General features: G+C 42.9%; 1 protein-coding gene across 2 annotated transcripts in view; it reads left to right on the forward strand.

Annotated features, from left to right (window-relative positions):
- tet3 (tet methylcytosine dioxygenase 3) overlaps positions 1-17,399 on the forward strand; it is a 30,451-nt gene extending 13,052 nt beyond the window's left edge. For both annotated transcript variants that reach the window (XM_035657801.1, XM_035657800.1), the window contains 9 exons: positions 186-3,117; positions 5,781-5,871; positions 8,030-8,123; positions 9,268-9,476; positions 10,374-10,524; positions 10,679-10,768; positions 11,064-11,201; positions 11,323-11,674; positions 11,871-17,399. In XM_035657801.1, the coding sequence (XP_035513694.1) occupies positions 234-3,117; positions 5,781-5,871; positions 8,030-8,123; positions 9,268-9,476; positions 10,374-10,524; positions 10,679-10,768; positions 11,064-11,201; positions 11,323-11,674; positions 11,871-13,675 (5,814 nt within the window). In that variant the 5' untranslated portion in view covers positions 186-233 and the 3' untranslated portion in view covers positions 13,676-17,399. The remainder of the gene's footprint in view (positions 1-185; positions 3,118-5,780; positions 5,872-8,029; positions 8,124-9,267; positions 9,477-10,373; positions 10,525-10,678; positions 10,769-11,063; positions 11,202-11,322; positions 11,675-11,870) is intronic.
- The last annotated feature ends 7,176 nt before the right edge of the window (positions 17,400-24,575 follow it).

The following is a 24,575-nucleotide window of genomic DNA, read 5'->3' on the forward strand; positions in this document are numbered from 1 at the left end:
ACAGATAAAAATGAATAAAAAAGAATAAAATAAAAAGTGTATTTTATTTAATAAAGTGATTATTAAACTTGGTGGTTATTAAAAACAATGCCTAATATACAGTGTATAATGTTATTTGGCATATCACTCTTGGATTCATTGGATTCTAATAACCCCACTAACCATGCTCAATGTTTGTCTTTCAGACCGTTCACGAAGTCACTTCAGTGGATGGCCCCAGAAGTGGAGGCCAGATGGAAATTGGGTCACATGACCGCCTCCAGGAAGGCGCACTGAGCCTGGAACTTGCCAATGGGGTAAATCGCTACCCTAATGATGATGAGACATCTATGGAAACAGAGCAGCAGAGCGTGCCTCCAAGGCAGTGGGTGTCAGGACATGGCAAAGTCAGTGACACCCAACAACAGCAACCATGTTGGAACAGCAGCAGTGATACAAACCCTGATGAACCTGTCCACCACGCAAACATGGAGGATGCCCACAATCTGGTAGCTTTTTCTGCTATTGCTGGCTCCTTGCCTCCTTCTTCCTCCTCTTCCTGCCTCGTGCAGCCTAACACAGCCCAGCTATATGAGAAGTTCACCCAGGAGATGGGTTCAGAGGGGGCTCAGGCCAGACTCTCTGCAGGGGCTCCTGAGGGTAGCTGCCAACCTCCAGAAGACCTGAACACCCTACAGACAGCACTGAGCCAAGCAAAACATGGACACAAGCCCCCTAACTGCAACTGTGATGGGCCTGACTGTCCTGACTACCTTGAGTGGCTGGAAAAGAAGATTAAGTTGGCAACAAGTGAGGACCAAGGCACCTGTAAGATGTCAGATGCTCCTCCACACTTACAGCCTCACCTACAGCAACCCCATTTGCAACATCACCCTCAGCCCTACCCCCAGGTGAATGGTGGCCACCATCAGTCTACTTCATACCCCACGCAGCAAATGGGAACTCAAGGCCCTCATCCAGACCAAGTGCCCTGCTCCAAACCCCCAATTCCCTGCTCTCCCCAGGTGCTCTCCATAGCAAAGGAAAAGAACATCAGTCTTCAGACAGCCATCGCCATAGAAGCTCTGACCCAGCTATCTGGTACTGGTCCGCAAGCTGTCGGCTCTCCAGGTCAAGCCCCCTACACCAGTAACCTCCATCACCATCAACATACCCAAAACCCTCCATCTCATCCCCCCAATGGCACTAGCTTGATCCTGTCCTCTCCCAGCACCCACTCATCTTCCTCACGCTCTCAATCTGTCCCTCCAGGACTTCACACGAGCCAGCAGGCACCAGTATCCTGTGAGCACCACAGGCCCCAATCCCAGGGCCAGCCACCCCATGCTACCCCTCTCCCATCCTCTACCTCTCCCTTCCCAGGTCAGGGAAAACATCGAGGCTTCAGCCCCAATCCCCAGCAGTGGCAGCAGGGCTCAGGCAGAGGTTCTGAACAGAAGAATCCATGGCTGTGTATGAACTCTGAGCCTCAGTCTCACTACGCCGCTGCACCTCACAGTAGCTCAGACCCCATGTCAGAGCTCAAACAGCTGCTTGGTGACACCAGTGGCAAGTTCAGCAATGCTCCTTTCAAGCTTCCAGTCACACAGCAGCTCAGGTTGAGCCAGAATGGAGGTATCCAGGCACAGGACCACCCAGCACTGGCCAGAATAAAACAAGAGCCACAATCTGGTGAGCACTACCATCACACTGCCTCCATGGGACATTATGGCATGGCTAATTGTCAGCAACAGGGTCAACATTACCCTGGCACTCCCCTGTCTCCTGGCCAAGCAGCTATCAGTCACTCCACTCAGGCAGCTCTGCAACATCACCTTCACTACAAGAGGAACCTCTTCTCTAACCACTCCCCTGGCTTTGGAGCACCAGGCCCTCATGCACCTCTGGCTTGCCAAAACTTGAAAAAATGGTGGCCACAGATGGAGTCAGAGGGTTTGCCCCATCTGGCTATCAAACAGGAACCCAAGGAACCCAAGAAGAAAAAAAGCAGCCAAGGATCTCCTGTCATAAAAGCTATGAGTGGGATGCTTACAGGCCCTCCCCTACCCAAACCCAAACAGATAATCATCAAGAAGACCAAGCAGAAAGCCTCCATGCCAACCTTCCTGCCTCAGAATCAGATCACCATACAAAAACCACCAGTCCTCATGATGGACAGAGCCCCGGCCCTGACCAGCCTGCAACCAGGTTCTCTGCCCTCTCTGCCCCTCCACAGTAACTCCACTCAGGCTGCTGCTGCAGGCCTCCCTGCCCCAGCCCAATCTCAGGTATCAATATCCAATTCCTCAATGACTCCCTCTTCCATTGTTTCTGCTTTGTCAGAAAACACTCCAGCCCTCATGGGTCCTCTGTCCCCACCTTTGGCCCCTGTAGCCCATGCTAAGTCAGAGGGAGCAAGCAGCCTGGCCTCCAGTAACACCAGCACCACCACACCTCTGACCTCCACATCTCCATCCAGCACCTCACAGCTACCGAGTCTCATTAACATAGACCCGAAGTACGAAGAACTGATCCGCCAGTTTGAGGCTGAATTTGGGGAATCCGATGCACCTGCTAGTCAGCCCATGGAGCAAACCGCTACTGCCCCTCAGCCGGGGAATCGGTCCCAGACCAGTCCTCAAGGCCTCAGCCCCTTATCTATATCCAAATCCCAGTTGGCTCCCTTAACTCTCTCTACTCAAGCCAGCTCCACATCTCATCAAAACGATCAGGAGATGGAAGTCAACAAGAATGAGTCAGGGACCCAAAGTGAAGCAACCTTGAACCAGGTATCCACAGAAAGCCCTATTGAGCAACACCATGAGGGGCCCCTCTCTCTGCATCAGGAGGCAATTCTGGACAAGCAGCAGCAGCCCACTATATTAGAGGATACATTTAGCATGCCAGGTTCTCCGCTGCCTAAACGCATGAAGATTGAAGCCTCGGGTGATATAGCAGTACTCTCCACCACATGCTATTCTGAGGAGGACACGCCCACTAAGGACAGTCTACCTTCTTCTCCATCTCTCAGAGGCTTCCTAGAGTCTCCTCTGCGCTATCTGGACAGGCCCACCAAGACCTTGCTGGATACTCCTTCCAAGGATCTACAGGCAGAGTTCCCCACCTGCACCTGTGTGGGTAAGTCACTGTATTGGTGTCTATGCTTTTGTGTATGCAGGGTCATGAGGTTGCTGTCCATTAGCACTTTTCAGACAAATATTCAATAATGTTCTAAAAAATATCACACCACTCCAAACATTCCCTGAGCAGTCTTAGATGGTAGAAGTGGGTTCTGGAAGTGCTTTATAGCAGCAGGGGAGCATGCATATTTTGCAGGGAAGACTCTTTGAGGAAACATTTTTAAAATCCAGAAATCATGTGTTCATGTGTTAGTTGATTAACTGAATTAATGAATCCATAATGATGTCACTGTTAGTGCTTTAATTATTGAACTACACATATCCACTGTTAGGTTTTTCAGGTTTTGTGTGTGTTGCCAGGGTGTGGGGCTGCGACCATCCAGACTGCGACAGTGTGAGGCACTAAAGGCAGTGGGCAGGAACAATAGCAGTGGTGGCAGAAGGAGGCTTTTGTGTGTGTTTGGGTCTGGCAGGCAAGCAGAACAGAGCCTTTGTTAGACAGAAAAGGGTTCAGTCCCATACTTTGGGTAGTACCCTGCTCAGGTTTTTTGTTTACAACCGATTAGGTGGTCCTACAGTAGAAATCTATGGAAAATTATACATCATATAACTAAACATAAAAGAAACATTACATAAACCTTTGTCTGCCTTAACAAGTAGACAAAGTTAGTTCAGGTAGATTTACCCTTTGATACACCCACAGTGAATGAGGAAAAAAGTAGAATCTTTATTATTCAAAAAGACTATTTGAATCGTCCATTATGTATTTGGTTAATGACTACAACTACTGTGGTTAACAGCTCATTAACTGAATAATGAAAGAGTTTGTTCTCAGAAATGCTATCAAGAAATTACAACAATTTTCTTGCAGTACCTGAGTTTTAACTGTAGGGCTATGAAGGGTTAAGTTCTTGTAAATAGACACTTGCTGTCCCTAAACATTGAACAGGGTGCACAGTAGGGGGAGAGCAGCTGCAGGAAAACACTTGCTAGCTGTGTGCTGTTACTTATACCAGCAGACAACAAGTCTATATAGTAAAGCTTGGTCACACACTGCCCTGTCAACTCCCTGTAGCATAACACTGCACAGGAATGAGACCCCTAACACACACAGATACATTATAGCCATGTTGCACACACACACACACACACACGACCAATTCCCACACAAGAATTTAGTATGACTCCTCCACTTCCTGCTCTGAGCCACGCCCTGGTTCCTCCCTGCACCAACAGGGGAATGTGACCTCATATTACCTCTGAACCAGAGACTCACACAGCACTGAGTGTATGTCCACATTTTAGATAATCAGCTGATAGTGTAGTGCATTTTCATTTAGAGCGTTTACTAGATAATGTTGTTATCTAGAGTGTGTGCTACACTATGATAAAGAAATGTTGTGTACAGAAGCAAGAGCAATGCAAAGTCCATTAGAATCTAACGTTTAATGTAGGATATATTCACTTGCACAGTGTCACATACAAGGAATAACACTTACAGGACAACCGCAACATTTTTAGGACATTGGTCAAATGCACACACACACACACACATGCACACGCATACACAAGATAAACACAAACAAAGATGTACACAGCGCACACACAGACACACCCTTATTCCCTCTTAACACTCACACAAACGGAGTCATTCATCACTACCTCAAAGAGCTTCTGCTTTACAGTGTCTCCCCACACACACCACACCCTACAGCCCACTGTCTGTGTGTTGGGAGTTTGTGTGTGTTCATGTGTGTTTGTGTGAACTGGATGTTGCAATCAGTCGCATATTCTCACGCTTTTCATAGATAACTTAGCTTAACCAACAAAGAGTAGATAAGGACTTTGAAATTATCCAGAAAATACATCAAAACACACAGCTTTAACTTTTTTCAAAACTCTACAAAAACTAAGATGTGAATTATGTGATGACACAGCTTCATTCTTTACTGAAGCCAAGGGACTTCATTGATTAACTTGAGTGAAAAGTTTACTCAAACAAAGGTAAACACTTTAGCTTCAAGCAGGACTCTATCTAGGTACAGTAAATTAGGATTTGAGGCAGAGAAATTATTTATTAGATAATGCACTGAGAAAAAACATTTATAAAACCTAAGGAGAATCACCACGGAGGTATTTTGTGATGCTGCTGATAATATTGACAAAAAAAATTATGTCTATGTAGGTATAGTAATATAATATATTTAATGCAGAGTTTCAATGTCTTGTGTTGGTACTTGTGTTGGCGTTCTACAAATCAACACAAGATTTTACGATAAATATTTACTAAAAACAGTACATGTTGATGACTGTAATAATAGCTCCTGCTGCGCTGCTGTGTGTCAATTCCAATGTTTTGTTTAGATCAAGCAATAAAACACATGCTAGTAAAGTGAGTCAAATTTTGCCCCACTTCCTCTCAGAGTGTAAGATAAGGAAGTTGAAAATGAATTATAAAGTAATATAAGTGTAGTATTAATACTTATACTTCATAATTATAGAACAGTCAGACTAGATAGTTCCTATATTTAGTGGTTATCATATGTAATACAACATACATTATCATCATCATTGTGTACATTCAAGTGTGTAATTTGCCATTGTGCTTTTTCAGGTCAGGTTATGTGCTGTTTCCTCACCCTCTATTGTCTCTTTTTCTAGAACAAATTGTGGAAAAAGATGAAGGACCCTACTACAATCACCTGGGATCTGGACCTACTGTAGCCTCCATACGAGACCTGATGGAGAGGAGGTGAGCCTTCCCCTTTTCTCTTGTCTTCTCTTCTCTTTTTCTCTTCCTCCTACATGCTCTGCTTTCTCTGCCTCTTCCTCTCTGCCTCTTCCTCCTCCTCCTCTCTCTCCACCTTCCCTCCTCCTCACATTTGTCCTCAGGGAATCCGTGACCCAGAATCCAGTAGGAGGAGGGAACAGGAAGTATCAGCATCATCAGCATATCAGAGGCAGAGCAAGAAGCACAAGAGTAGCAGCAGATGATAGCAGAGAATGAGAGGAATTAGGGAGGAAGAAGGATATTATCAGATCACAGACAGAGACAGATGAAGGGAGAGGAACATGGAGGGACAGTAACATTTTAGTAGAAAGAATAATATAAATGCTTTTGTGCACTTAGATTTAGTTATTTATATTATGTAGCAGTCTTCTAGTCTTAGTTAAAGCTGAAATTTGGTGATAACTTTTTAAATGAAGATGATGTACATTCAAAGCTGCAGTTTGAAACCTCAAATAAAACAAATAATCTTACATCGTCAAATTGAAGGTATGAGCAGATGGCATTTTGTATTAGCCATCAGGACTCTCTAATTAATGTCACATATACAGTACGAAGTGGACAGCCTCACCAAACCAATAGAATAAGCTGTTGTTACTTTGTGTCCAATGTGTCAGCAGAATTGGTACTAAAAAGACAGTTAACCAAAGTGCAGCTATAGCTTCTTTAATGGAAATGTTGTTTGCCTATCTTATTAAAATATAACACTGATGAATGGCGATGAACGGTCGATGAATAAAAAGTTCTGAAATCGTCTTGTAGTTGCACTCTAATAACACTCTATAACTGGATGCCTCATTGTGTTGTGCTTCATATTACCAATAGTGAGGCATACATTTCAAAGGCTGGATTTCAATAGCACCAATGAGTCATTAGTCCCTGGAGAGCACAGGCTGAGTGAGGGGGGATGTTAGGCCAGGACCACTTTTTGTTGTTTGAGAGATGACAAGAGTTAAGACCCCAATGTCCCTGGCTGACCTTTGACCCACCCCTGACCCCAGCAGGCCACCCCTGTGGTGATAGAGCCTACTTCCCTCCCACTCTCTCGGCCACCTCAGGGTGATTCCTATTCAGCAAGAGCCCCTTGTGTTCACTGTCACACCAAATCTACTCAGGGCTGAAGTTTTCACAATGGCAGGTATCAAGCGGACCGGAGACCTGATAGGAGCCGTGAACAGACATCTGACAAATTCTAATGTCCTGCCCCCACCCCAACACAACCTCTGACCCTTCCCTCCTCCTATACACCTCCCCACTCTACCAACAGACCTGCAGAAATAAACACATGCACCATTAGGACTACTATTAAATCTCCATTATTTGCTTAGGCAGGTGTTCGCAGACACAAACACACACAAAACACAAAGCAAATAGAAATGTGTGTACACAAAATAAGCTCATGCATACACATGTGGACACAAACATCAGCACAGAACTACTAGTTCATTGGGCTGGCATTGTGTTGACGTTAGTGGGTTCTGGTTTACTCTGCCAGGCTTGTGTGAATCTCAGCAGAGCCTTGTGAACACCAGCAAGTGCTGCTGAGGTTGGCCTGTCTTTGTCAGTTGACATATACTTCTACTCCCGCAGACTCCTGTAGGTACACAGAACATAACACAGAGCAACACAGGTAAAAAAAAGAAACACCCTTGATGACCCTTGAATTCTGACAAAAAGAAATCCTTAACTTCAGCAACAGCAGGAATGTATCTCCTATTAAAGCTGATACCCCAAGCCAGCAGTCAGCAGTTGCTGTGGTGCTGTTGGGGTATCATTAAGTTCAATTAGTTTTTGCATTCACCAGTTGTACTTTATATGCAACCATTTAGCCAACTGATCATGTTTAATCTTGGCAACCCTGGCAACTGGCTGTCAGGTGTAGTCTTTTAACAGAACATGTGAGGCAGCAAGAAATGATGCAAAGGTTCTGACCCGTCAGCTTTTGATGGTGATGGTTCTTTGAGGTCTCCTTGGTGGCCCTCAGGCCCCTGACACACAGAAAAGTACAGCATGTGTTTAAGTTTAGGCCACAGCCTGGCATGTCAGATCTTTAAAGTCAGACATCAGACCTGCTGAAATGGATAAACATTAAAATAACTGAACTGTTTCTCCTTCTGTGTAGGTATGGTGAGAAAGGTGATGCCATCCGGATTGAGAAGGTGGTGTACACTGGCAGAGAGGGAAAGAGCTCACGAGGATGTCCTATTGCTAAGTGGGTAAGTAGCATCACATCACATCCGCTGTGTGGGTGAAGTTTAGGTGGGTAGGTGGTTGCAGTGGGATACGAAGCAATAGCCTTGGATACTTGGTATTTTCAAGATCTCTTGTTTTTCCTGTTGGTGGTTTAAAAGAATGGTCCATGACTTTCAAAAACAATTCTTTTTAGGTAGAGGTGTTTTTTGTCCCACATAACAATAATGAGAGTCAATCAACAATAGAATTATGCAGTGTGTGTTTAGTGAGGGGTCCTGGGGAGACACCTCACCAAGTTTGTCACCACAGTTAGTAAATCGGTAGGAGGTCTCACTCTGTAACAACTGCCCAGCCCCTCCTCCGTGTCACCCCTCACACATCCTGCTAATGACTTTATGGATTCAAAACAGCCATCCTGAGGGAGGGTGAGTGTGAGAGTGTGTGTGTGTGTGTGTGTTGGAGACAGAGAGGTTGGGTGAGTGTAGACATAGTAAAAGTGAAAGGAAGCAGGCTTGCGCATGTCAAAAAACCTGTATCTTTTGTGGCCAGATATTAAGGCATATTGCATATTTATGCATATATAAATATATTTATTTCATTGTCCTCTAGTGTATGTTATAGTGTAAGAATGGCTGTATATTGCATAGAGAATATATACTAGTATGTGTAATGTGAATTGACTGTCAAGCTAAATGTTTAACCTATGGCTTAAGCAGATTTAAGACCAGTATCCAGTCACCACAGCAGGCCAGATTTCAGTACAGGTATCACATATCCTTCCAGTATGCAGTGTAACCATCAACTGTTTCTTACTGTGCCTTGTTCAGTATTTCAGAGGCATTTGTGTGTGCTGGACATCTAAAGGTTACTGCATAGTAGGAACAAATGTTGACAGAATTAGTCAACAGCAGGTTTTTAAATAATAATAATAATTGCATTTGATTTAAAAAGCGCTTTTCTGAATACTCAAAGACACTGTACAATATAAAGCATTTTATGGTTCAACTGACATTTCATTTTAATTGTATGTCATTCTGTATTCATGTCAGAGAAAGTGGAACTTAGTAAGCATAAATGAAGGTTTTGCTGGTAAAGACCCAGGGTGTTTGCTGAACTTCCCCTGGATGAGTAAAAACTAAAATAATGATAAGCTCTGTGTCCTGTCAGGTGATCCGTCGCAGCAGTGATACAGAGAAGTTGCTGTGTCTGGTGCGCCATCGTGCTGGCCACCACTGTGCCAATGCTGTCATCATCATCCTCATTATGGCCTGGGAAGGTGTCCCGAGGGCCATGGCTGACCAACTGTACCGTGAGCTGAGTGACAGCCTCACCAAATTTGGCAACCCCACCAGCCGACGCTGTGGCCTCAACGATGAGTGAGTAGCTGATGGGTACACTTTGATGCAGACAGACAGATAGGTTGTCTGCATATCAGCATTATGCTGCATTGCCGGGGCCGTCACTACACCTGTATGTCCGGTACTTTGTTTATGGAGGAGGAGTTACTTTGAAGCACATGCTACTGAAACATCCTATGAGAAATTTAAGGAAGATCAATGACATCAGTGAAAGTATGCTTTCAACCTATCAGGTGGGAGATCCATAGCCTAATCTGTGGTCCTATGGGCATCTGTGACATGGGAAATTATTCCAGAGGCATAAAGCTTAATTCAAGCCAAATAAATCGTTGTCACCAGTTGTATACACGCTGTCCATGTCATACATCCCACTCCCACTTGCTATGAATGGATGTGGACACACCCTTGTTTAACCTGGTTCAGACATAACCACTATTCACTATCTGGGGCTTAGCAGCTTCTGTGTGTGTATTAACCTAGTGACTGATATTAGTAGCAAGGTTAATGTAGTAAACTAAAATTAGGTGTAAAAACACATTTGAGTTAATTCAATATACAAGAGATGTTTTAGTCTTGGTCAATTTGTTCCAATTTGTCAAGACAAGCAAGAGTAGGCATTGGGTCATATGTTTATTAAGACTGTTTTTAAAAAAGAAAGAAATAAAAACTACAGAAAAATACAAAACTATAATAACTAGTAGGTCAAATTTAATCTGTCTGTTATACATATCTAAATGCAAGATCAAATAAAGAGATAAAAGGCTTAACTAATGTGCGGTAACAGTAATGCTGCAAATGAAATATTGCACACATTTCCTCATTGATAATTTTCTGCTCTACATAATGTAAAGCATTCAGGGGTTACACATCATTTATACATTAAACTAAGAGGGTGCTCACTGTCTCCCCCTGCAGTCGTACCTGCGCGTGTCAAGGCAAGGACCCTGAAACTTGTGGCGCTTCCTTCTCCTTTGGCTGCTCCTGGAGTATGTACTTTAATGGCTGTAAGTACGCCCGCAGCAAAATGCCACGCAAGTTCAGGCTACAAGGAGATCGCCCTGAAGAGGTACTCATCTTATAGAAGCCACTTGTTTTATAGAATTTTACAGGAATATATTGAGTTAAGTCACTTTCGTAATCTTAAGTAATTGGAAGATACCGTTATAGCTCGGTGGCCCTGTGTTTTGCTCTGACCTGTGATCCATGTTTTTGCTTGTCAGGAGGAAAAACTCAGGGATCGATTCCAGCATCTGGCAACTGAGGTGGCTCCTTTGTACCAGAAGCTGGCCCCACAGGCTTACAGTAATCAGGTTTGTTGTACAGGCAAATACCCAACAATGATAACCTCATGCAGCCACCAACTACGCCTGTCATCTTCCTCACACAGAATCAGTAGTGCTGTACACCAGACCATCAACACTTAAATAAATTATGACTGAGAAACAGATCGACTGGCAGGAACTGACTCAACTTATTTTTTGTTAAGTTATATCTACAGTATGACATATTACACTACAAAACAGCTGCTTAACAGCTAAACAGCTGTGTCTCTATCAATTATGGATGAATGTAAGGAAATTAAGTTATCTCTGTCCTCTTCTTCAGTGCCAGTCAGAATCGAAAGCTCCAGAGTGCAGGCTGGGCTTAAAGGAAGGCCGTCCATTCTCTGGAGTCACTGCTTGCATGGACTTCTGTGCCCATGCTCATAAGGACCAGCACAACCTCTACAATGGTTGCACAGTGGTAAGATGACTGACCACTCTCCTACATTTGTGTTAATAAGCTACATAATTTGAATAAAGAGTGTTGATTGGTAGCCTGAAACAGTGTACATGTCATCTTTCTCTCTCTCTCTCTCTGTTAGGTGTGTACTTTAACTAAGGAGGACAACCGTAAGGTGAAGGGGATTCCTGAGGACGAGCAGCTCCATGTGTTGCCTCTTTACAAGATCTCCCTGACTGATGAGTTTGGCAGTGAGGAGGCCCAGCGCCTCAAGATGCAGACGGGGGCCATCCAGGTGCTTCAGGCTTTCCGCCGTGAGGTACGCAAGTTACCCGAACCTGCCAAGTCCTGCCGACAGCGTAGACTAGAGGCCAAGAAGGCCTCCTCAGAGAAGAAGAAAAATAAGCTAATGCAGGCAGGGGAGACACCAGAGAAGACTGTGGTCAAGGCGGAGGTCTGCATCACTGGTTCCCCTCAACCCCAAGGCAATAAAGGTCAGTTACTGTGTTGTGTATTTTATGTCACTCATAGTGTACTACTAGCCTAAAATGCATTTACCCTATCCCTAACCTGCACCTAGTGTGTAACAGGACTCCAATACAAAGGTCCACAGAAGACATAAACAATTACAAACTGAAATGCATTTGAATTGTAATTGTAATTTACACTTCCTTTGTTCCAAAAATTCAGCAATTATAAAACAAGAGGTGAAGCCCAACATCAAGAAAGAGCACTTCAACGGATCAATAGATGGATACCCTGTGCAGGCACCAGAACCATTCAACAACATCTATCCACACCCTGCCTACTATGCAAGGGGAGGCCTTCCCCCAACTGGCCAGCCCTCTGCACCAGACCCAGTAAACGGTTACCACCACACTGCAATGCACTATAGCTACTACAACTATCCCCCCAATGCACTTTTCCCCCCTAAGCTGAGGACCTACGAGGGTCGAAATGGCTCTTTGCCCAAAGCAGGGAGCAAGATTGACCAGGTAGAAAAGAAGCCTGATATTCAGAGCCTTCAGGCCCGACTGGCCCAGTCCTACCCCAGCTACCCAGAGCAAGCCAACCAACCAAACCACAGTGGTTACACCCACCCTGTGGACTACAACCAGTCCCGTCCTTCTTCTGTCTCCTCTGAATCCTCCAACAGAGGCACTCCAGTCATCAAACAGGAGCCTATGGATGTGCCAGTCTATGAAGGCACAATGCCAAGCCAGGCTGGTGCCAAGACACCTAGCACCACCCCGCAGCCTATGGCCTGGCCAGGGCACAAGCTTAATGGAAGTATCGTTCCCACCAACTGGGACAGCCATCTGAACCCTAAACAAAATCCTGAAGCCTTATTGTTGAACCCAGACAAGCAGCAGTTTCACCAGCATCCCCAGCAGCGGCAGCCCTCTCCTTACCCACAGCAGTGGACATCCTACCCTGGATCAAATGCCCTGATGGCTTCCCCTGCCCCATCACCATCCCTCCAGGTACCTCCCTCTCTATCTCCATCCCCTCATCAAGGCACAGTGCTCCCAGGTCACATACATCAAGGCCCCTCGCGCCCTGCCACCCCACGCCCAACCACCCCTCACCCAGGTACACCACAGCCTGGTAACCCCCACTCAGGCTTAGTTACACCACAGCCAGGTACCCCAGGCCCAGGCACCCCAAGGCACTGGGCCAGCCCAGCTCCTAGTCCTCAGCCGAATGCTTGGTCCATGGGGCCTGTGGCATATAGTCCTGGTTTGAAGCACAGCAATCCTGCAGGAGCCTACCCTGACAAGATCTGGTCCAAGACCGGGGAAAGTCGGTGTTCCACTCCCCTTGGGCTCCAAGAGAAGGCATGGAAGTCTTGCGGAGGTTCAGTGGCAGGCAGTACCCCGTCTCCTGCCCCTGAGGGTCGCCTCTTCCCTGATGCCCTGCAGCAGTCTGATCAGGCCTGCTGGAACCCCAGCCGAGCTGAGAGTGATGTTGAGAGCAACAAGGGCCGTGAAGAGGACGATGATGAGGTGTGGTCTGACAGTGAGCACAACTTTCTGGATCCCAACATTGGTGGTGTAGCTGTCGCACCAGCCCACGGCTCTATCCTGATTGAATGTGCTCGTCGGGAACTACATGCTACCACTCCGCTCAAAAAGCCTGATCGCTCCCACCCTACCCGCATCTCCCTGGTCTTCTACCAGCACAAGAACCTCAACCAGCCCATGCATGGCCTGGCTCTGTGGGAGGCCAAAATGAAGCTACTGGCAGAGAGAGCACTGCAGAGGCAGCAGGAAGCGGCTCTTCTGGGCCTCTCCCAAGAGGACATAAAGGCCCTTGGGAAGAAACGTAAGTGGGGGGCTACGGTGACAGGTGCCAGTCCAGGACCTGGACAATCTAAAGACAAGAGGGAGGGGCCAGTGACGCGGTTAGCCCCCACGTTCAACACCACCTCTATGGTTACTGTGTCTCCCTATGCCTTCACCCGCCTCACTGGGCCCTACAGCCACTTTGTCTGAGTTCAGACAGACAGAAAATGACTGATAGCTACAGAGTGGTGCAGTGGAGGGCTGGAGAGAGCGATGAGCAGGATGAATGTCTCTCAGCCGTCCCGCAGTCTGGCATCTCTCCATCCTGCCCCCTCCGCAGTCCACTTGAGGGGGGGGACATTTTTATTGTTTTTTACCTCATGTCAGGCAGTGGTTTGGGCTTCAGACACACTGCCTGTGGTGCTCTTCCTCTCTCTTCCCTGGAGAGGAACTCCATTGCTTTTTCTTGTTTATAGAATTTTAATGATTCTAATTATTGCTATTATTATCAATATTATTATGATTGCTATTGTTACTGTCAATGTTGTTATTACAGGTATTATTATAATGAAGATTTGTTGTTTTTTATTATTGCTGTTTTCATTAATGTTATTAATGATGTGATTGTTTTTGGTTATATATTTTTTTAAATCAATCAGTCTGAGTCAGTCAGACTCAGACAATTGCTTTTTCCATGTTTGGAAAACATGTACCCTATTTTTTGTTTGATCTTCTTTGTTTTTGTCAATCTTCCAGCTGTACTTAGAGGAGGAGCCATTGTCTGTCCGGCAAGACAGCAAATCAATATTACTGTAATCACATGTACGTGTATTTAAAAAAAGCCTTTACTGTAGGATTGCCTTAGATATCTATCTCTATATTGGCAATATAGAGATATGTATGTCTATATTAGATATGTATCCTTAAGATATGTAAAGCAAGTTTAGGCTTTCATAAAGGATACTTACAGTTATTATCAACCTGGCCTTGTATTTTGGCCTTCATAAGGATTCGAATCTATCTTACCAGCAGCACTACACAGCACAGTAACACTGGAAATTGTAAACATTAATTTACATTCATTTAATATTGCCTGGAACTAATTAAAAATTGGAAAATCTTTGCACTTCAGCCTCCCAGCATTATGTACAAATAGTATACATTCTATTCCTGTCTGCACATCTAGTAGGGAAAAAAACAAAGAAGGAAGTAAAGACACATATCCAACACAGTCAAAACAATACAGTGTATGTCAGAATATTCAGTTGTATTTGCACATTTATAGTGTACCTTGTTGATGTGGCTACTGTAACAAGTAGAACACACAAACTTCCAAATGAAGGCTGCTTCTTTTATATTACATGAATATAGCTGAATAGCAGTGCTTGGTTTCAGCTGTTCTGTGTTTGTTTTGTGACTGTGTGGGAAAGCAGAGGCCCTAGAGAGCTTAAAAAAAGTTTTAAACAAAACAACAGCTTAAAAATAATTGTACTTGCCTTTTAAACCAAATTGGGAGAAAATTCTGCTGCTTCTCTTGTCGTTCGATGATGTGTTCCTCCTCCTCTTCTACACCCCTCCAGCTTTCGACTGGTGCTCAACTTCCAGCTCTGATCGATTCTCATTCCGCTACTCTTCATGGCACTTGATGCTGTACTTAGGTGCTCTTTCTCAAATCTGGCTCATCTGGTATTAGCAAGTAAATATTTTTCTTCTGCCCAAGGCGGAGTACCAGAATGATGTGATTCACACGAGTGCAGCAAATTTGTCATGCAAAGAAAAGTATAATGAATTATGTTACAAATGCTTTCCTTTGCTTGTCATGTTTTTCTATGGGGAAAAAACTGTACATATCTGGTACTCCACAGAGGCAAATGATACTATTTGCAAATGTCATTTGACCCAGATCTGTAATTGCCACATAGAGATGGGACAGGTGGCACACTTTATCTTCCTATAACATTCAAGTTAGGGATGAGCAATTCACAGTGTAAACTCTAGAGGGCAGCAGTGCCTGCCTTTTCAAAGTGGTGTGTACAAACAAACCTACAAGCACTTGAGAGCCATTCAGAAGCCCGTAGAGCCTTGTCTTGCTGCTTTAACCATCCATGGCCAGTAGAGGGGGATCTCACATCCTGTTTGCTGACCATGGATGGGTCTCACCAGAGCAGCTCAAGGCGAAGCTGCTGTCTGTCCCATTGTGGCACAAATGTGAATGAAGTTTGGAGATGCTTTTGGGAAGGCCGTGCTAGGCTAGAGCAGAAGGAAACAGTGTTGGGACAGCAGTGCTTTTGGTGCTCCTACACACACTTGGTGCTCTCCTATTACACTTGATTTACTGTGAAGGGCCAACTCCTTCCTCTGCATGGTGCTGTCATCTTCGAGCAGAGCGAGTTGTGTCCTTCTGCAGGCACCTTTTGTCACCACAGAGCCAGCCAATCAAAGTGGCTGCCTTATGGCTGCAGCTTTGTCATTGGGGCTAAGAACTGGTGTTCCTTTTTCTTGCGGCCAAGTGGTTTTGTCTCAAACAAAGTACACTGTACAGGGCAGAGAAAGCACAGTCATTCAATGCATTTTGGTAACCCTTTCACAGAGAAAACAATAATACTGAGAGTTAAAGGGAGACCTTGGAAAATTACTGTAGCTTCTGGGAGTTGGCGCCAAATGCAAATGCATTGAATCAATGAATCTCTCACTTTGTGTGCGTCTGTGTGTGTGTGTGTGTCTGAAAATGGCACAAATGTATGGGTGCGTGAATGTGAAAGAGCCAAAGAGAGAGACTATTTGATAGCCTGAGTCCCGTGAATCATTTTTATTTTCTCTCCATCATCCATGTGACTGTTTGATTACTTAAACAGTCACATGGTTTACTTGCAACATGTGTTGAAAATGAAAATGAATGAAATAGTAGAGCTCGATACAGGCTGACTCCTGGCTGCTGGGTGGTTGTTTGGGTCGAGGCCCCGGTTATCTGTGAAAGACCCTGTTACCTCTCCCGAAGGTCTCCAGCTCTCTACCTCACGCTGTAGAGACACTGGTTACAATCACAACTTGCTACTGAGGGCAGAGAATCATGCATATGTCCCTTTGTGTGCTCTAGATCTCCACACTCATTTTAACCTGCTTTTTTTTTTTTTTTACTCTTATTTATTACTACATGGTGATGATGATAATGATTGTCTTTGATGTTATTGCTTTTTTTCATCTTTTTTTTTATATAGCTAATACAAATTGTACATAGAGAAGAAAAGATTTATAAAAGCACTTTTAATCTTGATTTTAATGACAAAAAGTAAGAGCCGATTATTGACAACTTGAAGCTTAGGTTTTTTGGGTTTTTTTTATTTTCTCAAGAGAGAGATAAAAAATGTAAATATTAAAATATTTAGGTAAGATTATTTAACTGGTGAGGATAGTAACTAAACCATGAATGACAAGGGGGTATTTTGAAGTCTCTGACAGCCCTCAACAACAGTAAACAACACTTGGTCCCAATGTGTTGTGTGTAAATGTGTGCTTAGTAACACTGCTGTTTTGCTTTCGTAAGTACTGTACCCCTTGTCAGCATGTAACTGACAGAGACCTGTCACTTTCGAAAAACAAATTCCTTTGCCCAATTATGTAACGTGAAACTACACTCAAAATAACTGGAGGATCCCCCGTGTTGCAGTTCTCTGACCAAAACCTTATATCTACAAAAAGCATGAATTTTAGAGTTTTAGAAACGCTTGTCTCCTTGACAGCAATTCATATTTTGACATTTTACAGCAGATGTCAACAACCCAAGAGAAATCATCACAAATTATTATCAAATTTCAATTTAAGCTTAAAAAATACCAAAATTTGACAACAATTCAACAATAGTGATCTACAGTAAGCTAAGGACAAATCTAAAAGGGTAGCCATTACCTGATACTACCTGCCTTGTTTGTTCATTTTGGGAGACATAGCACTTATTTGCTTTCTTGCCAAGTGTTAGACGAGAAGACTGATACCACTCTCATGTCTGTGTGGTGGATATGTAGCTGGAGCCAGCAGGCAGTTAGTTTAGCTTATCTTAGCATAAATACTGGAAACAGAGGGAAACAGCTAGCCCTGCTCTGACCAAATGTACAGAATACGTGCCAGATAATTTCTTGGCTAGGTGCAGTGACTTACTGTAGTCTCTGCTGTTGGCCTGGTTACTTGGACGGAGTAGTCGGAGACATAACCACCATAAAACCACAACTTGACATGTTCAGATTTCGTTTTTTTAATTAAACAAACGAGATATAATGTGATGGTTAGATTTAGAGGTGCTGGTAGGTGGATTTTGTTACCTGTCGAAGGAGCCTGGCTAACTGTTTGCCTTTATGCTAAGCTAAGCTAACAGGCTGCAGCCTGTAGTTAGATTTAACATACAGAAATGAGAGCGGTATCAATCTTCTTATCTTAGTCTCAACAACAAAGCAAATTTAGTAGAGTTGCCCTTGATAAATTTACCACAAATCGTGCAGGACTGCATCCGAAGGGGGTGAGGGGGGGTATGTTTAGGAACCAGTCTGAGGTGAATCAGTGGGCGATGTTTTAGCGATCTTTGTCAGTTGTGTTAGACTATCAGGTAAGAGACTGCTCCCTGCTTGTTTAGATGTATCTATCATTATTATCCAATCTAGTTCTCATAATAGTAAGTATGCACCTGGCATAAAAATCACGACACTCCTGTTTAGTTTGTAATGATTAGATTGATCATATGATACACACATTATGGCCAACAGGTGCAGGGGCTGGGACTGGTACAGATACAGGACCGATTTTACTTTTTACCATAATGCATGGCCCACATTACACACACACACACACACACACACATACTTGTCTAACAATGGGTGCTGAGGATACAGTGTACATGATATCTTAATAACTTTGTAAATTTCTAAATGTCTCACGAGTTTGGTGGATGGTTCTCATGAGAGGTGCCACCTCCCAAGCACGTACCGAGATGGGGGGTCGGTCAGCTGGTGCTATGATGCTACACCTTAAAAAAAAAAATCACTGTGTAAAAATGTGAGGGATAAATGATTACCACAAATATTTTTCTGAGCTCTTCGAATGTCAAAAGAACTATACTTTTGATTCAAGCAGTTTCACAGGATAGGAAGCTGCCCTGGTGCTGACTTTATGAAAAGTCTTTTGTTACAACGCTACAAATTTACATCTCTTTTTGAGGGCAGGGGGGCGCTCAAACAGTTGATTACATTCTCTATCAATATTCATTCCATATTGTACTTGAACTCATTAAAACTAGGATGAGATATAGACTCATATTATATGAAGACTGTTATCTGGGTTTCACATTTGGTACAGCGCAAGTACCAAAGGCTATTGAAATGATCTTTTGAGTATATTGTACATGTTGATGGTAACTGAATGCTAAGATATTTGAACAATACAAGAATAGCAATTGTGTACTGCCTCCCTCTTCCTCTCCCTAGTCATGCACTTCCTTTACTCAACCCCTCTCTTCCTCTTAACACCTTGTATATTTTGTCTTTCTCACATACAAACATAGATACACATATGCATCTCGCTGTGTATGGCCCACTTTTAGAAGTCTATTGAACACCTCATTTAATGAACACTCTCCAAATTCGGGATAAAGACTTGGACCCTGGCCCATACAAAAATAAAAATGAACCTACACAACTGGCAGCTACATTCCTTTTTGAGTTTTAGGATTGTTCTTGGTTCATTATTTTCATGTCAAGGATGCAGTATGTAAAAAAAAAAGTGTTTTTGTTCAGTCTCTCTCTCTTTGTAGCTGTATGGTGTATTATGTGAATACATAGTGTATGTGGTAAAAACCCCACAATATTGTTTTATGTTGCGCGATAAATAAAAACATTGAAGTGAAAATGTGATTTGGTTAAGTGACTTTATTCTCTAAGCTGTCACCGATTCTGATTCTTATTCTGATTACAGTGATAGCCAACCTACCTCTGAGAGTCTGCAATTTGTCCTAACAGGAGGAGTCTAACTCGCATAATTTCACTGATTCGTGCCTCCACTTTAATTGGTAACATCTGGGTGGTCTCATCACGAGGATCTGAATGGAGGCAGAGAAGCTTCAACTCAGGCGGTGACCAATTACTTTAAATGATCAGTCTCTGTCTTCCCCTCCCACACCATTCACCTAGGGGGAGACAATGTGAGGTTTTCAAGGAGAGGACTGGAGTGGAGAGAGTAAGTGGAAGCCATTTGCTTTCAAGTCAGTAAACATACGGAACAATACTGTACATCAGACTTCAGTGTTCTCACAAAGGTCTCTGTTGTGCATTGGCAGGGCTTTTGACCAGAGTCAAGGCCTTCTCCTGAGTTTCTAGCTCTTTGATTAAGTCAACTTTTCCATTAGGTGGAGTATCACGTCATTATTATTAGACTATTAGACAAGTTACATGGCTTGATGGTGAATGTCAGAGAGAAGCCTGACTGAAAGAGAAGACGAGGAGGAACTAGGGACAGAGAGAGAGGCACACTGCTGTGCTCGTGGGACACAAACAAACAGGAGGCTGGAGAGATGCAGTGGTTGCCATATACTTATTGTGTAACTAAAACAACAAAAATAAACACTCTAAATACTCTGTACCCCATTAAACAATCAAAATTTGCTGTGTTTGATCCCCCCTTATCTATATGTTACATATATTACATATATTACATTACATACTGTAATACTGATATGAATTTAAAAAAGTACTTTAAGATCAGTCTCTATTTTAAAGAATAAATAAACTCTTATTAGTCACTGTTTCATGTTTAAAAATGATTGTATCTAATAAATTACTGGCCAGGAACAATCATTCAGTTTCAACAGTCTAGTTATACATATAAACAACACCTCCTGAGCTCCACTGGCTTCCTGTAAAATCCTGAATCAACTACTACATCCTGCTGATTACATAAGGTCCTCCATGACCTTGCCCTCGGTTACATTTCAGATCTCTTGCTCCTCATTGTGCTCCTCATATTTTAGCTGCTTTAGCTCCAACACTGTGGAATCATCTTCACCAATCACTCAGATTTGCTCAATCTATGAACTGTTTGTTTTGTAAGTGGCTCCTCTATAGGTCTTTTTATAGATCTCCTTTCCTGTGTTTGTTTACTTATTCTTTTCCTCTTGTTTTGTCCGTCCATATGTTAGTATTTATATGTTTTTTGTGTGTGTATACATGTATATATGCATATGCTTACATAGGGGGATCCACGTATCAGGGGGGCAGTTGCAGCATGGACCTTTTCTCTTGTAACATGGAAGTCCTCAAGAGATACACCCAGTCACTGAGTCTGCCAAAAATCTGCCCAATCTGATCAGTTTTGCCAGAGTTACAGTTGAAAAACGGATTTTTCACTTGACTAATAAAAAGTACAGAACAGTTAAAAATTGTTTTCTGTTTATAAGGTAATGTTTATTTGTTGAAGATTTTGAGTGTATATCATCTGTTATACCTATCTGTGGGTACGAGTTTGTGAAGTAAGAGGCGCACTGCGTAATTTAACTTGATAGATGGATTTTAGAGTCACATGGTCATTTGTTTGGAGGACTAACTGAAGCATTAGAAATATGTAAATATGAATCCAACTGTTACTTTTGTAGACAGTGAGGGGCAAAAGTAACGCAAAGTGTGCAACATCAGTTTCTGCTCTGATTGCATTCGACTCATTTATCCCAAACTTTTATAAATGGGTGCTATTGGGCGAGAACGTGTATGTAATTCACAATACAATATATTGTACTCTAAATAAATGCACCCCCTGTGCTTCTCGTCACTAGGCTGCTCCCACTGGGCCAACTCCCCAGGTAAAAATCAACAAATCGCCAACTGATTAAAGGTGTCATGTTGAGTGATTGTGGTGAGTGACATATAAGTGTATACCACAATCATCATTGGGTAACACCACTATTCCAACCGGTGGAATATAACACACAACATACTCAAAGCAGAAGTATTGCTATGGAACTGGGACAAAGATACAGTGTGTCCTGGGGTTAGTGTGTTTCCTGTGTGTTTTTTAAAGTCTTCATGGACAAATGTCACACTAACAATAAAAATACAGTAGAGCTAAGAGAAAGTGCCAAAAATTTAGACATTGCGTTATAAAAGTGGTTGGGTCCTGGACAACAGATGAGGTGCATCTAGTTTTAAAATCCAGTTTTCTTTTCATTTGTTTGGTGATGGACTGTCAAACGTGGGCTATTATAGACAGTTTTGTTGTTGTGGTTTGCATAACACACAAAACAGATCCTACATTTTATTTTATTTTATTATGTTTTAATGCATTAAGCAGAGCACTTTGAGTTCCAGTCTCTCCCGAGCCACTGAAGACATTATGTAACTGTTTTCACAGGCTGAGTAGTACTCCTCATGATGAGTAAACTTAACTTCATCTTTACTCAACTTGTTGTCATATTTGCTGAGACTTTCACTATATCCTGACAGTAGTACATGAGACAGATAATCTGTGGGAAAATCAGGTTCATGTTGCTCCTCTCCCCTAATGACATTTGCAAGAATCCACTGCATCTGAACAAACACTAATCAGAGCTAAAAAAGATAGTTGATTGTTGAGTGTCACTCCCAGGTTGTCAAATACTGATGCTTTAGCCCTAGGACAAGCCATAGGAACCAGATTTTTTTCACTACTGTCCTACTTCAGGATGTAGCTTCAGCAAATATGATAAATAGTTACCTACTGTTACCTAAGCTGATTAGCTAGAAGAACTGTAACTTATAACTTTTTGTAAAAGGTACTTACAGTGATTTCATTAGCTATAAGCAATAGGTGAACTTTGTGTTATAATGTGGGGTCAGCTGTGCTGTATTATATTTTTTTAGACTGTTCAGATGAAGTGGATGATGTGGGGCCACTAACTTTTTCTTTTCAGGAGAGGTGTGATGGCCACAGCCATGGCCCCACACAGCCATCTTTAAAAGCGGTAACCTCATACACTTACACTTTCTTAGTTCATGCTGTTTACCTAAGATTGGTTCGTATTATACTTTTCAGAACACATTATACATTTTGTTGCCAAACAATTTAGTTTAAATAACATACATGACTTGGTTTGCTTTACATATATACTCTATTTAGTTGAACATGCAAGGGTATCTTTTTGGAGTGTGCACAATTAGTTGCTTTTGCATTGTCTTACCAGTGTTGCTGATTCCACACCCTGGGAGGAGCATGCAGTCTGCTGGGTCAAAGGGGGGTGCCTGGAACAAGAGCAGCTTTATAGGGGAGGTGGCCAAATTGGACACTAAAAGATATTTGAGTTTTGATTTATATTATATTAAGTATATTTAGTCGTTTAATGTTAATTAGGATTACATTTCTTTTGGAATAAGTGTTTAGTTGTTTTTTTTGTTATTTGTAGTTAAGTGACAGTCCCCATTTGTTTCTCTTATTGTAGGTCAGTTGTATTTTTGAGTTTGTTATGTTCAGAGCTTAAGTTACGTCTGTCTGTTTGTTTGACCTCTTTTAAGGGCCCAAACTTTATCTTTATTTTGTTGTAACGATTTTTTGATAAAATAAAAACCTTTCCTTTTGAAATTCTCTTGTGACTCCTCTTGCCTAACTGCTTGGTCCCTCACAAGAGGTATGTCACTGAATCCAGCCGTGATTACTCCCGAACAATTTCCATTCACGTTGAAAAACCTGTAATTGTTGTAGGCTGCATTATTTTTAAGACCAATCAATGCTGCGTCCCAAACCTTGAATTGGCCCTTGCACTTGACCTGTTCTCTTCTGACTGATTAAGGCTACATGAAATGTACTGTGGTCGTGTCTGAATACAGCACTTTGCTCTGTGAGATAACTTTCTGTAACAAATGGTAAATGTTATACTCTTAACTACTCTTAACTATATGCTGTTGCTTTTGTAACCTGACTGATTAGTTGAAGGGGGACAGAGATGGGGTGTCTTGGTATAAATGCTCATGACGGCAAGAGAGTCAAGAATCTTCTAGACAAAACAACTGTGCACAGTCATGATGAAGAACACTGACGTCACATAAGGCAAGTTAAAATGCCTGCACTGATTTTATTAAAATATAAAGAATTCTTACAAAAATATGTTAAAATGCTAACCATGGGCATGTTAACTTAAGCCCTGAAAATCTATCTTTGGACTATCAAATACTCAACTACCAATAGGCTGTGGAGACAGCAGCTGTAATCATCTTGGTTTCACAGCAGTTACCTGTGAGAGATGGGGCCACACGCTCAAAAAATTATCATCTGACAGTCAAAGCATGACAGCGTGTATAACTATATTACTGAAAATGTCAACCTCATGGTTGTGTTAGATGATAAGTCAAGAGATCGCTAAAGCCGGTATAGGCCTATATTGTCTGGGAACAATAAATGTATGTATTAAATGTCATTATACGTACTCTATATAATCTTTAACCCTGTTTCCAATTACACTCTATGTCCAAGTAAACAGCGGGATGTTGAGACTTGATAAGGCCCATCGTCTCTTGGATTTTTTAGCCTTCACATTAATGGAGCAAAGCCTGCGAGCTAGTTCAGGCAGTCAACCTGAGCTGCACTGCTATACACATGACATGCCTCACACACACACTCAATCACTAACCAAGCCGACCCTTCCAATCTGGCGGTTTATTTAAGCTGCAAATTTCCCAGCTCTCCCTCTGCTCTGTCAATGTTGCTGCTGCCCTTCATCAGTATTGCTGCCTGCTGCTCTGGAAGCTTTTGCTGCCTGCTGTTTTGTAAGGTTGAAGGTAAAGACCATGCTCCGGTAATCATGAAGTGCTTCGAGAGACTGGTCCTTCAGCATATCAAGGCACGTTCTCCCCAGACTTCGACCTCACCAGGTTTCGCATATTCGTGCGAACAGAGTCCACAGAGGACGCCATTTCCGTAGCTCTCCACTCTGCGCTGAACCACCTGGAGCAACAGCAGAGCTACGTCAGGATGCTCTTTGTGGATTACAGTTCAGCCTTCAAAACCATAATCCCGGACAGACTCATCACTAAACTGGACACTCTCGGCCTTCCCCCCCTCACATGTGCCTGGATAAAGGACTTTCTAACCAACCGACCCCAGACTGTGA

This window comes from Morone saxatilis, unplaced genomic scaffold (assembly GCF_004916995.1).
Source record: "Morone saxatilis isolate NCDOM2014 unplaced genomic scaffold, NCSU_SB_2.0 Contig16, whole genome shotgun sequence".
NCBI lineage: Eukaryota > Metazoa > Chordata > Actinopteri > Moronidae > Morone > Morone saxatilis.